This window comes from Mixophyes fleayi, chromosome 3, assembly GCF_038048845.1.
Source record: "Mixophyes fleayi isolate aMixFle1 chromosome 3, aMixFle1.hap1, whole genome shotgun sequence".
NCBI lineage: Eukaryota > Metazoa > Chordata > Amphibia > Anura > Limnodynastidae > Mixophyes > Mixophyes fleayi.
Genome location: NC_134404.1, coordinates 266,292,929 through 266,306,111, shown reverse-complemented (window position 1 = coordinate 266,306,111; position 13,183 = coordinate 266,292,929). Strand labels below are relative to the sequence as shown.

The following is a 13,183-nucleotide window of genomic DNA, read 5'->3' as shown; positions in this document are numbered from 1 at the left end:
AAATAAAAAAAAAGTATATATTTACATACTATTGCTAATTAGATTAACTTGGCGTGAGTTACTGAACTGCATCCCAAACACCTGGCTTTGGCAATGTGTACAGATACATAAATTAAATCTAAGAAGGTCTTCCCCAGTTGCCCTTGATCCTTTTTCATTGTTTTAATGTGACTGGATGGAAACTCTACCAAACATATGGGAGATAAATATAAACAACACACAGCTGTTGAAATTCTTGCCAATGGGCATGTCGCATAAAAGAACATGATGAAGCAGCACACCACTATTGTTAGATGAGTAATTAGAACACCGCTTTCATCGAGACCTTAAATTTTCCTTAAGTCATTTATACTTAATTTTGTGTCCTTTCTTTTAACACTAACACATGCACAAATAAAAATAACAAAAAAAGTATATTGGCAGATCAATCAGAAAAAAGAAAGATGGAAATGTGTTTACATAATTATTAGTTATTAAACAATGACAGTCATATCACATATGGAATTATATTTCAACAAGACTATCATTAATGGCTCACTGTTAAGTCTCTTAGGAGGAGATTTCTATCGGTCAGTGTTAGCACTGGCCTTCCCAAGGCACGGAGTCTAACGAACACCCCCCCGGCCTTCACCAAGAACCGTGATAGGTGATAGACTGTTGGTAAGAGACCAAGGCTGCACCAGGAAGAGCGGACTCTGTACCAGCAGTGTAGTAGAGAGAGGCAAAGCAGGATTTATTTAGCTAAAGTGGTTCAGCTTCAGCACACACAGAAGAATCCCAAGCCGTATTCAGTGAAACACTGGGTCGGATACACTGAAGAAACACCACACACAGGAGAGTCACTGGGCTGGATACACCGGAGCAGCGACAGCACAATGGTCAGTATGGATAGCCAGGTCGGATACACAGGAGAACAGGCAGCAGAATGGATGTCCAGAAGCAGAGGTCTAACAAGTCAATAGGTCCCACACAGGGAAACACCAGAAAGTAGCATAAGGCTGCACAGGGAGAGCTAGACGCCAAGTGGTAACTTGTTACTCTGACATAGCTACACTGTCAAAGTGAGCTTAATATATTCTGCAGATTGTATATGCCACCTCCCTACCCCGATCATGTGACAGCGCGAACCAAGAAGTGCTGATCTGTACACAGACGTAGGGGAATCAGCAACACAGGAGTGTGAAGCAGGAACGTGGGACAGGTAAGTTTCTAACACTCACTTGCCTTTTGCTTCTCTAAACCCTAAATACATTCAGCAGAATATCCCATTTATTAAGCTGGAGATTAGGTGAAATATGGAGGAAATGTGGCATGTTTATTAACTAATTGTAATAAGGGCAGATAAGAGATAAAGTAAGAGAGGTCTACTCAGCAAATAAGATAACATCCTATTTTTCTTTAATTTTGTGGTAGAGGGTGCAATGCAAACCTTGCTAGCATGTATAGGAATGTAATATATGCATACACAATTAGAACAAAAAGTATCTCAGAGGTACTGCCGTTTCAGTTTTACTTTATTTTTTCAGTAAGAATTTGCAATTTTTAAATATTGAATGTTTTTAGCTAGATTTTTAGAGTCCACATTTTCCCTCACTACCACAAATCTTTATTGAGCAAAATAGAAACGGATAAGGGACGGAAAAGATATGTTAAATATCACTTGGAGGTAAAAAAAATAATGTTATGAAATCTAACAGACCAGGGAAAGTGCTGTATCCTACCACTTCCTTAGCAGATATGATGGCTTGTTATTTGATAGGACGACAGATAAGGTTTTTAACTAGCTCCAGATGTTTTCTACTGATAGAGAGAAGTGGAAAATGTAAGAAATAACCAATAGACAAGCTACAACTCAGCAGGCTGTTGCAGAACAATTACAAGCAAAACACACACAAGGAACTACATTATCTGAGTATTAGAAGTGGAAAATCAAACAAGTCTGCCCAGAGGGATAACAGTTATCTGGCCCCACAAAAAAAAATAAAAATAGAAAAATGGGTTGTATATAAAATAAACACTTAACTACTTCATGGCCAAAGCCACACTCCTTCTCCCTGCACGACCAAAACAGTTGTCAGGGTTGGGGTGCATCCACCTTGGGAAATAAAATAGTAATTGTTATTGCATATGGTTTTTCTTCGGAAAGACAGGGTATTTTTGGAGTATACGGGAATAAATATGTAAGTCGGTTATAAAGAGAAAATAGGCACAATTTGTGAGGTGAGAGATTTCATTCATTTAAGAGTCTGCCTTTAGTACATTTTAAACAGTTATTTCAAATTTGAAGGAGCTATATAGGGCTGCAAATTTAATCTCTCTCTCTACTAGTATTATGTTTAACATAGAGGGTGGCTTGGCAGAACTTGAATCCTACTGCAAAATGTTTGCGATAGAGAACCTGTCAAACACTTTTTTGCTTTCCAGATTTAGAACATTTTTACCAATTAGAAAATTTTAGATTCATGTCTGTACAAAGTTAACGGCAGAAGTGTGTCAAAGGCAATGAAAGCTCTGTCTATGGCCTAAAGAATTTGGAAAAAGCAACACATTTCCCAGCCCGGAGAAAACCTTTACACTCCATTCACACAGATCGTTGTAGACATCAACCAGCCTTTCCCTTTGAAACAATTCCCAAATGCACTGCTCGGAAAAACAATATGTAGTTTTATTGTCAGGATAGTAAATGTTTTGACACCGTACAGATTTCACAGCAATACTTAGAGACCCTAAACGCTAGCTAGACATAGCTCAGCTCTCTCAAGACCAGCCAGCTTACCCAGCGTCGATCTCCCTGAACAAATGGCACAAACAAGCTTTTATACATGTTACTCCTCCCCCAGCCTTAGCTTGATAGACAGGTGACACACCCACCTTCTCTTTAAAAGAAAACAACCATCAGTGGCTCAGACACACCCTGTCTGTTTGCTGAGAGGAAATCATGTAAGTTAACAAACTTTAAACTACACATACATTTTTACCTGGTTTAATCTCAACCTAGGTGCATAACTGTGCCAATGTTTTATTCTGTTTGTATACTTTCTCTGCCTCTTGTCAGAAAAATGCCTCCCTTTGTTACTATATATATATATATATATATATATATATATATATATATATATATATATATATATATATATATATATATATATATATATATATATATATATTTTTTTTTTTTATTTTTTTTTAAACAAAAAAAAAAAAAAAACAACCTACAAAACCCTGCAACAATTACAGAAAAGACACTGCTCGCTGCTGTACCGGTTTAGAAAAAAAAAAAAAAAAAAAAAAAAGAGGCAGTGAGCCTATATAATCGTATTTAAACCAAGCTCTTTTTGTATGTAGCTCTCAGATTTCTGTACCATAAATGTAATTTGCTACGAAACAGATTACACAAGTTTCCTACCAGACCTCATGGCTTGTTGAATCAATGTTGCAATATATTAAGCACTGTAATGATCGGGATATGGAGAGTATACATTTGCTTGATCAAATGAGATACATGGCCTGGTGCAAACTTTCCAGCCATGTTTTATGACACATCGCCTAGAGCAGCGTTTCCAAACTCCAGTCCTCATGCACCCGCAACAGCTCATGTTTTCAGGATTTTGTTAATCATGCACAGGTGACTTAGTCTACTTGGCTGTGTCAGCAATTATCCCACCTGTTTCCACCAACAGAAATCCTCAAAACATGAGCTGTTGGGGGTGCACGAGGACTGGAGTTTGGAAACACTGGACTAGAGCAACTAAAGAGCTTCCACCAGCTCTGCTTTGTACGATATGTTACATAACTTAATGGGCACAAAAAACACACTAGTATTGTTTAATAGTCACGACATGATGGTGGCTAAGGTACATTGATAAGTTTACCTACCTGGCAGCAACATGTCCCTCAAAATGGAATTAAAATATGCAGAGTCATGTTAAGACATTGGAGATAATCCAATGTGGAAAGGAAAATATTGTTCTAGTAAATGCTCTTATCAGTTTATCATCATAATCACTGTTTATATAGTGCCACAGATTGAGTCTTAAGACATAATCATACAGATAAGACACATCCACTCCGTCAAGGAGGACTCAACCTTTCCTAGGACATAGGTGGAGGACTGCTCTTTAGAGACACCAGATGGTGTAGTAGCAGCACCTATCAGGATGAGACCTGCAGCACAGGCAGGCAGATTAAGCAAGAGCACTAGGGCCCAGAGGAAGTCGAAGGAACAGCTGAGGCAGCTCCGGGCGTGGTGGTGTAGGCCTCAGTCAGGGTCACAATTTGTCCAGTTCCAAGAAGAAAGGCAGTATGTCCACTCACATGCAGGCCACGATCTGGAACCTAAGCCATTCTAGGCACTGGAGGAAGAATACCCACCACCCAAGGCTCCAGACGACCATGACAAGTTAAGGGCTAAGCTTGTGGGGTTTATACAGCCATCTCTGCGTCAACTCATCAGTGCCAAATAACCCCAACAGAAGCAGATTGCAGGGCCCCGAGTATGGAGCTCCAGGGAGAAAAGCCTTCCACACTGGAAGTACAAATACTTATCCCCACAAAGAAAATTGTAGGAACTAATCAATTAGCCCATTTGTATTTGTACTGATTAAATACATGAAAGTAAGCTAGTCTATAAACAGAAGCGTGAATGACTGCTCAGTGATTCATAATTAAGATGGTTCTCTAAGTAAACTAATGCTCTCTCAGTCCTACCTCACAAATATAATCTGATATATGACACAAACACACAGATATATAGATAAAGATACACACAATGATTTCCATAGATCTTTCAGTGGGTGTTATATAGAGAATATAGAAAAGTGAAAGTGTGACTGATTTAAAGCTTTTTTTAATATTAATCGACAGATCCAAAATCCACCCTGTCTCCAATGAGTCATCTAGAGGATTAGGAGTGGGTCTACATGTTATGACCACACCATTAAAGAGGGACCTCATTAGTGATAACAAGAGAATAACAATAATCTTACATTTCACATCAATTGTGTGATGCAAGTGTCACAAGGGCCATGCCCAAAATTAGCTCACACCGATTGCAAGAGTTTAAATGAGTTCATGTCTATTAAATTACACAGAAGATAAGGGGAAACCAAAATGTATTAAATTATTTTTTGTAATTAAAATAAAGTATTATGTTGCAGAAATTACATTTACAGTACAGAATGGTCGTATTGTACTTTGCTCAGAGTCTTTTCATATAAGGAAACAAACATAAGCCAAAAATGAATATTTTATTATTTACTGCATGAAGCCTTACACTTCTGTTTCCCACAGCAACTGAGAGAGACTAGGGTCAATGTTGATAGCAGCCAATTAACCTACTAGTATATTTTTGGAGTGTGGGAAGAAACCGGAGCACCCGGAAGAAACCCACGCAAACACGGAGAGAGTATACAAACTCCACACAGATAAGGCCATGGTCGGGAATTGAACTCAAGAACCCAGCGCTGTGAAGCAGAAGTGCTAACCAGTTAGCCACCGTGCGGCCCCTTTTCTGCATTATAGCTGTACTAACCCAAGCACTTGTCTATAGATTTCTTGATGCGAGAATCAAAGTGGAAATATATATAGAACACACATACCACAATACCAATTTTCCCTTTATGATGCGGTTTTCAATATGTACTATTAGTCTGTGTACTATGCAAGTTACTTACTTGGTCAATACCCAAGATACACTAGTATAGGATTATAGCCATGACATGTTATGGGTGCAGTGCATCATCAGCATTTAGATTATAACTTGTGGACAGGTTCTCCTCCATGACAGACCATGTCCCTAAAATGGCATAAAAACTTGTGCTATAATTTGGATATCATATTGGTTAAGGAGTTGCTGTGTTTTGGTACAACCTATTTTAGAATTTATAACTGTTATCACATTCACAATATGGTTATTCAGATGATCTTCGCATTATCCCAATCTCAGATTTTGTACAGGTAAATGATGAATAATGAAGAACACCAAAAACAAATTTTTCTTTCTGGTTTCTGCATTTTCTGGAGAAATTAATAGAATGTACAAATGTGAAACCACTTTTCTAGAGCATTAATTATGGTGTACAAGTAAGTGGTGTAGCTGTGGCTGAAACTGTTAAAGCTGCAAAATTGTTTTCATCCATACAGTACAATTAAAAATATTTGACTAGTATATAAAAAAAAAAAAAAAAGCGCTACATTTTCAAAAAAGGATAAACACTTAATTAACAATATAAAAAATGTTCACTTCAGCACTTAAATGAAAAAAATGTTCATCAAGCAATCACTAAATAAAAGCTGTATTATACACAAACTCTTAATGAAAAGTATGAAGTGTAGTACAGCAACGTGTCAAGGTGTTTTCAGTGGCCTGCTTTGGAACACCGCTATAAAAAGGTGCACTATATTGAATGAACTAGCATCCATTTGGAACAAACATCCCCACTCAACAAAGGTCATCAAGAGCTTGTAAAATAATTGTGCTGTGAGCACAACAGCTGTGGAATAGCTTTAATCTGCTAATCAATAGCAGTACCTACACTACAAAGGATAGCGATATTTATACCAAGCAATTGATATTGCCAGATAATGTCCGGTTTGGGCTTTTAGTTTCATCTGAGACTGTGCATTCTTAAGAACAGACTGAACTGAAAACAACTTTAAACCAACACAGCCAAAGCGCTGGAATAGAGTATAGTAGAGATGTGATATAAGGATTGCAGGTATTGCTGTCCGGTGTACATAACAGCGGAGGCATTATTCCAATAGAAGTACCGCTTACCTATATATGAAAAAAAAAAAAAAGACACATCCACATTGTGAATGGGCTGTTCATTCTGTAATTCGGAGATGTTTTAGCAGGATGACTGCAGTTATATTTCTCATTAAGTATCCTGAATAATTTTCCTATGAATACTAGTATATGTCCAATAAGATAAGTATATAAAGATATGCAGTTTACCATAGAGACCATGTTATTTTAATAATATTTTTTATTTTAATTTGTATGTTATATGGCGTTATACATATTTTATTGTATTCAACTTGAAAAGCAATAAATATTAATTATTTCTATATGGAAGGAGTTGGGACTTAAGTTTTTTTTTTTTAATTGTGCTGTTACAGTAATATCAGACTACAATGCAGTCCTTATTTTTTTTTCTATATGTCTCTCATATTCAATATGCAAGGTTAGCATACACCTCGGAGGACAGCTGCCGATTATCTGTTTAGAAAAATCACATTTCCAATTATATGATTAGCACCCAAAGGTTAGTTTACACTTATTGATCTGTTTACACAGCGAGTCCCTATATTGTCGTATTAAACATTTAACAAGTGTGAATCCTATATCCATGTATGTATGTATGTATGTGTGGTCAGAATTTTAACACTTCAATAGATGTGAAATATCCTAAAGCTGTAACATAGCGCAAGAAACTAAAGTATACATTTTGATAAAAATGTTCTCAGTTTATAGAGCATGAAGTAGACAGCTTGCAAACATTTTCACCTTGCAAAATCCACATGAAAAATTGAATTAGCCAAACCCAACTTCCTTGGATTGTTTACAGTAACAAAATGTTTATTTTTTGTTATATTTTTAAGTTAGCATTTGTTTTGTCTGAACAACAATTGGGTAGAACTTTGTGAGCTCTAACCAAACAATGTAGAAAGAAATAAAAAAAATTGGTTGATTATGTGTATTTACTAATGTACTATATGTAAAGTTTGGATGATCTGTTTTCTGGAATATAGGTGGTCTCCTTAGAATCGGTATTCTAAACTAAAAGCTCACACAATTTTAATATACAGAGGACATATACAAACCAATCATCATCATCATCGGTTATTTATATAGCGCCACTTATTCCGCAGCGCTGTACAGAGAACTCATTCACTTCAGTCCCTGCCCCATTGGAGCTTACAGTCTAAATTTCTTAACAGACACACACACACACACACACACACACACACACACAGACAGACAGAGAGATAGAGAGACTATGGTCAATTTTTGATAGAAGCCAATTAACCTACCAGTATGTTTTTGGAGTCTGTGAGGAAACTGGAGAACCCGGAGGAAACCTACGCAAACACAGGGAGAACATACAAACTCCACACAGATAAGGCCATGGTCGGGAATCAAACTCAGGCAGAAGTGCTAACCACTAGGCCACTGCGCGGCCCCAATAAAATTACATCTGCCTGTAAAAAATCCATTCAATATTCTATGTGACCAATGAGGATGATAAGGTGCAAGCTAAGTAATGAAGCAGAGTATGGTTGTTATCTTTGCAGGTTTACCCAACTAGAGGGAAAACTTCTTAGACAATCAATCTCCCCATTACACTGTGGTAGGTTGAACCATGCATGACCCATGTCCCAATTCAAAGGTCAAAATCAGTCTGGCAATCAGGCAAACAATGCATTCTCCTCTTAATCAATTGGGAGGCGAGAACTAATCTAGGCTGTTTCGGAAAGTTCTGGACAGGTAACATATAATTCAATCAACTTAGGAAAAGTCTCAAGTATTGCACTTCCAACAGATCAATGAATCATGCTCTCTGAATTAAGGTGGCACAACACTCTAATAATGTTTACCAGCAATTGACTATTTATTTGGTGGATGACTTATTGGGCAGGTTTGCTCTGGAGATTTTTCAGAGCAATACAAAAGGGCGCAAATAAGGGAAGTAAAACACATACTGTGCTCCTCAACAATAACCATAGAAGATTTACTCCAAACTGGTACACTGAGAGCAAAGCGCAGTGTTAGGTACTTAGGACAACCTCCCTAGTGATCAAATCAACAAATCCATATCAGTTTGCTCAACAGGCAAATGCGATTTACATATTTAACTTAAATTCCATTTTCATAAACTGGATCTATATAGATTAAATACAGCACTGCTGACAAACTTGTCAGGTCTGCAGTCACATCTTTAACCGAAACTACATATGCATAAAAATGGAATTATTAACCCTTTTTGTGCCATGGACCCCTTTGGCAGTCAGGTGAAGAACCCCTGCTAAGATTACTGCAGTGTGTTACCTACATTCATAATTTAAGGAAACCCTCAAGAGTTAAGAACATAAAAGAAAACACACTTGGAAAATGGGATACTTTCTCTTTTGCTATACAATTATACTGGCTAAGTTACACATGTTTGGCATCCCTGTAGTTAGGGGATGTAATAGAGTAAATATTGTTATATATATTTCTCTGGTTGCACAAAATGCATGATTGTTACTATGGGCAATCAATGCATGAGTCTGGACTATTTATGCCATTTACTTATGAATTAGACCAATAATTACATTTTATTTTAAAAACAAAAAAGCTATATTCCACAGTCAAAAATACAGATTTATCTAGTTATAATATAATGCACTGCAAAGCTGTAAGGTTCCTTATGTGTATTATACAGAAAATGTCAGGAGGAAAGGAGAGAGATATACGGTATATAAAAAAAAGAAGAAAAAAAACAAACAAAAAACATCAATTCTCTTTTTATCTTTGATTTTTTTTTTTTAAAACAATTATTTTACAAATTGTTGCACTACAGTTCAATTACCTACCATTAATACTGCTCAAGATGGGAGCACACGTCAACAAAGTGATCTAAATTAAAAACTAATAGTGGCACAATGTGCATACAGATGGTCAGTGTAAAAAGAACTTGTCAGTGCAGGATAAGGCAAGCACTTATTTGCATTTGATGTACTGTTGAGATGAGCTATTTAAACACATCCCATTCTACAAAGCCTTTCAACAATGGTCAAACAGTAATTGAAACAAGTAGAGAGGTGTAATTATTAAATCATGAAGCAACAAGGCCATTGTAACGGATGTACGTACCAGTCTGGCCTAGAAACACATTTCTACCAGGTGGTAATCTGGAATATGTATTCAGGAACACACAACTGGGTTACAGGAGGTGAAATGTGTGGACCTCTTCTCAGTCATCTCTGGACCATTATATGAATTCAAAATTAAAGATACAAACTTGTCTTGTAAAATATGTATATAGCAATTATAAGACACAACATACTGTATGTTCAGAACATATTAGAGACAGATCAATCATATCTGTACTATTTAATATATTCTATTATCTAAATATAACATGCATATATTTTCCAGGGCAGTAAGGTATATTGGTGTTATTTTCCATTGGTTTACCGAATGTTTTTTAAGCACACCTATTGAAACGCTTCATAGATGTGTGCAAATGTGGTAAGAAGGTTATTGCAAACTATAGATCGTTACAAAAGGTGCTGTCATGAATAGCTGCCTCTACCAGCTCTCTGATTTAATATCTCATCAGAAATTCCACACAGTGAAACAATATATCACTTCTCTTTTGTCAGGAAACCACTCCTGACCACCTTAGCCTGTCACAAACCGCACTCTGACCCTCATGAAATTTACCATAAGGGACCACACAGGATTTCAGTCTCAATCTCACCTATCCCTTAGGCTACAGATTTAACTGGTCCCTTTCCCAACACAGGCCCACACCTCCACACCTTTTCGCAACTGCCATCAGCTACGTATAAGGCCTGTGAATTAATTACCCAATTGCGCACACTCTGTGCTCTGATAGCTAAAAAAGATAACACTTCCCACACTGGTATTTAAAGGGTTAACACAGTCACTCAACTTCGTCTAAACAGGCAGTGAATTCGTTTAGAGCAATAAGGACAGCACTTATTAAATTTTCAATTTAATATACAAAAAGTACAAACAATGCTTACAGGTTATAACAATAATTAATAAAAGACATAACACACCGCAAAACATGTAAAATAAAAGGATAAAGTTTCGGAGTATAAACTTATGTACCAGTTGTATAATCTGCGCCAAAGGAAATTGGCTTGGAAGATGAATAGCTTATCAATGTTGATTGTCAGTCTTTTGGGAAATCAATTTCTTGCAAGTGATTTCATCTTTTTAAAAACACTTACACCTATCCCCATCTCCTGGGATGTGATCGCTAGGGGAGGCTTGTGACACAGTTTTACAACCACAATCTACATCTCCCCTGTTTAATACCCAATTCTAAAATGTAACATAGCTTTCCTGGGGAGTGTCACACAGACCCAAGTTTACTGTTAATAAATCCAGTACAAATTTACCAATTTATAGATAAACAGATAGGTCACTTGGATTAGGGGGAGCCGATACTCATTACCTTACCTTCCCTGCATGACAGACAATTTTATTTGACGTATGGGCTGCCCTTCATCGTGCTATTCATGAATATGTGGCTGATCACTAATTATATTGATTTTAATTGCATTTTGGAAACGGAATTCTATTTAACTCTATAAAAAATATAGCAAGCACACACATGAGCAAATTAGCACATCACTGTCACAATTGCGGTCCCAAAACAATTAGCATGATTGAAAATGAAGTACTGATGTTGCATGCTACCAAATATCTGTCATATAAAATAGTTAGACTATCTAAGCAGTAATAAACAAATAGCTCCAGTGTAATTTGGTGCACACCATATAGATATGGTGATATAATACATTAGCTTATATTCAGATCACTCATATTTTAGAGTGGCTATGAGATGGATGTATAACACAAATTAACACTAAGGTACATAGAAGAGTTCATATTAACCGATTTACAGATGGACACTAAGTAAACTAAATGAACAGGGTGAATAAAGGGACGTCTGAAACAATTAATGAGACATACTGAAATAACCAACCGATATTTATTATTGCATCTGATGAAGTAAGATAATAAATCTGTCTTCTAGTCCTCATATTTAAACATCTACTCAACTGCATATTATTAAGGGATATGTCCCAGGGTAGAGTAAGACCTATAGCTTGTAACTCTATTAATATTGGAACGTATTATTTCTAACAAAGTTGTACATATAAGAGACTTATAATATATAACCTCTGGAGATCATGTACTCTGCTCCCCTTATTAATCTCACACTTTATATTTTGCCTTTAGTTTTAAATGATAAATAAAAGTACATTTTTATTTTGAGTGAGTGTTTTTTGATCTACCATTTGAGTGTTATATGAAAAATAAGATTTTGTCCATATTTCTTCATCCTCCCTTATATAATAAAATGCACGCAATTTAATTCATCCTGATAGGTGTGCCTCTCAAAAGTAGTATTTTCTGTCTTTTATTATATATGCTTCTAAACTAGAGTGCTCACCATTGAAAAATTTTTAATATCTCTCACGATAACCATTTAAAAGATGGGATATTTTTATGTGATATTTCCTTAGTGCAGAGGGCTTTTACTTGAAAATGAAGTTGATGAGATACATATTTGGGCATGTTGAAAACTAAGAATGAGTATGACTGTAGTGTGTGCAGTCCTATCATGACCACACTGATCGGACACTTTTCCACTCTAGCCATTAATTGGGAAACCTATCCCATTTGTTAATTTAGCGAAGTAATAGGATTGGATTGTGTATTTTTCTCATGTCCATAAACTCTGCACAATGCTGCACTGGGGAGTCTAGTGCCTGGCCACACATCCAGGAGCAGGCAGGTCAGGACGTCACCATCCATTTAACTAACTGCCAGTTTCAGGCTGGAGGCAGGGATGATTGGTAACAAGTGAAGTGGGTGACACATACACAAATGTAAAGCACATAAACAAAGCCAACCATATTAGCTAAGGCCACCAAAAAATATTTCAACGAAATCCTTTCTTCACGGAGAGGCAAAATGTACAAAAACACAAAGTTTACATAAAAAAAAAAAAAAGGCCAAAATGTGTACTCTTTGTATTGCTGCAAAGTAGTAGAATGAAATCATAGTAACGCCATGAAGGTACACTTGTAATAAATGTAACAAAATTACTTACTGTTTCCAATTGATCCATAAGTTTTGACAGGAATTTGCGACACTCTGGACTCTTGCTGTCAATCTTCATTCCAGTTTGCATAGCATACAAGCGGCCTACAAGAGATAGCGACAAGAAACCACATGTTAAATTCCCAGCAAATCTCAGAAATGAATAAAGAAAACAGAACAAAAAACACATACATGAACACAAAAAGTTCCCTGTTAACACAGATGAATCCTATTGCTAGGATTCAAATTGTATCAGTTTGTCTCTAAACTGATTATGGCCCTGTCAGAAGTTTGTATGTTCTCCCTATACTTGGCTGTTCCAATTTCCTCAAA

At 36.5% G+C, this 13,183-nt stretch overlaps 1 protein-coding gene across 1 annotated transcript in view; it reads right to left on the bottom strand.

Annotated features, from left to right (window-relative positions):
* VTA1 (vesicle trafficking 1) overlaps positions 1-13,183 on the bottom strand; it is a 207,857-nt gene that overhangs the window by 148,435 nt on the left and 46,239 nt on the right. The window contains exon 2 of the mRNA XM_075203567.1: positions 12,861-12,955. Coding sequence (XP_075059668.1) covers positions 12,861-12,955 — 95 coding nt within the window. The remainder of the gene's footprint in view (positions 1-12,860; positions 12,956-13,183) is intronic.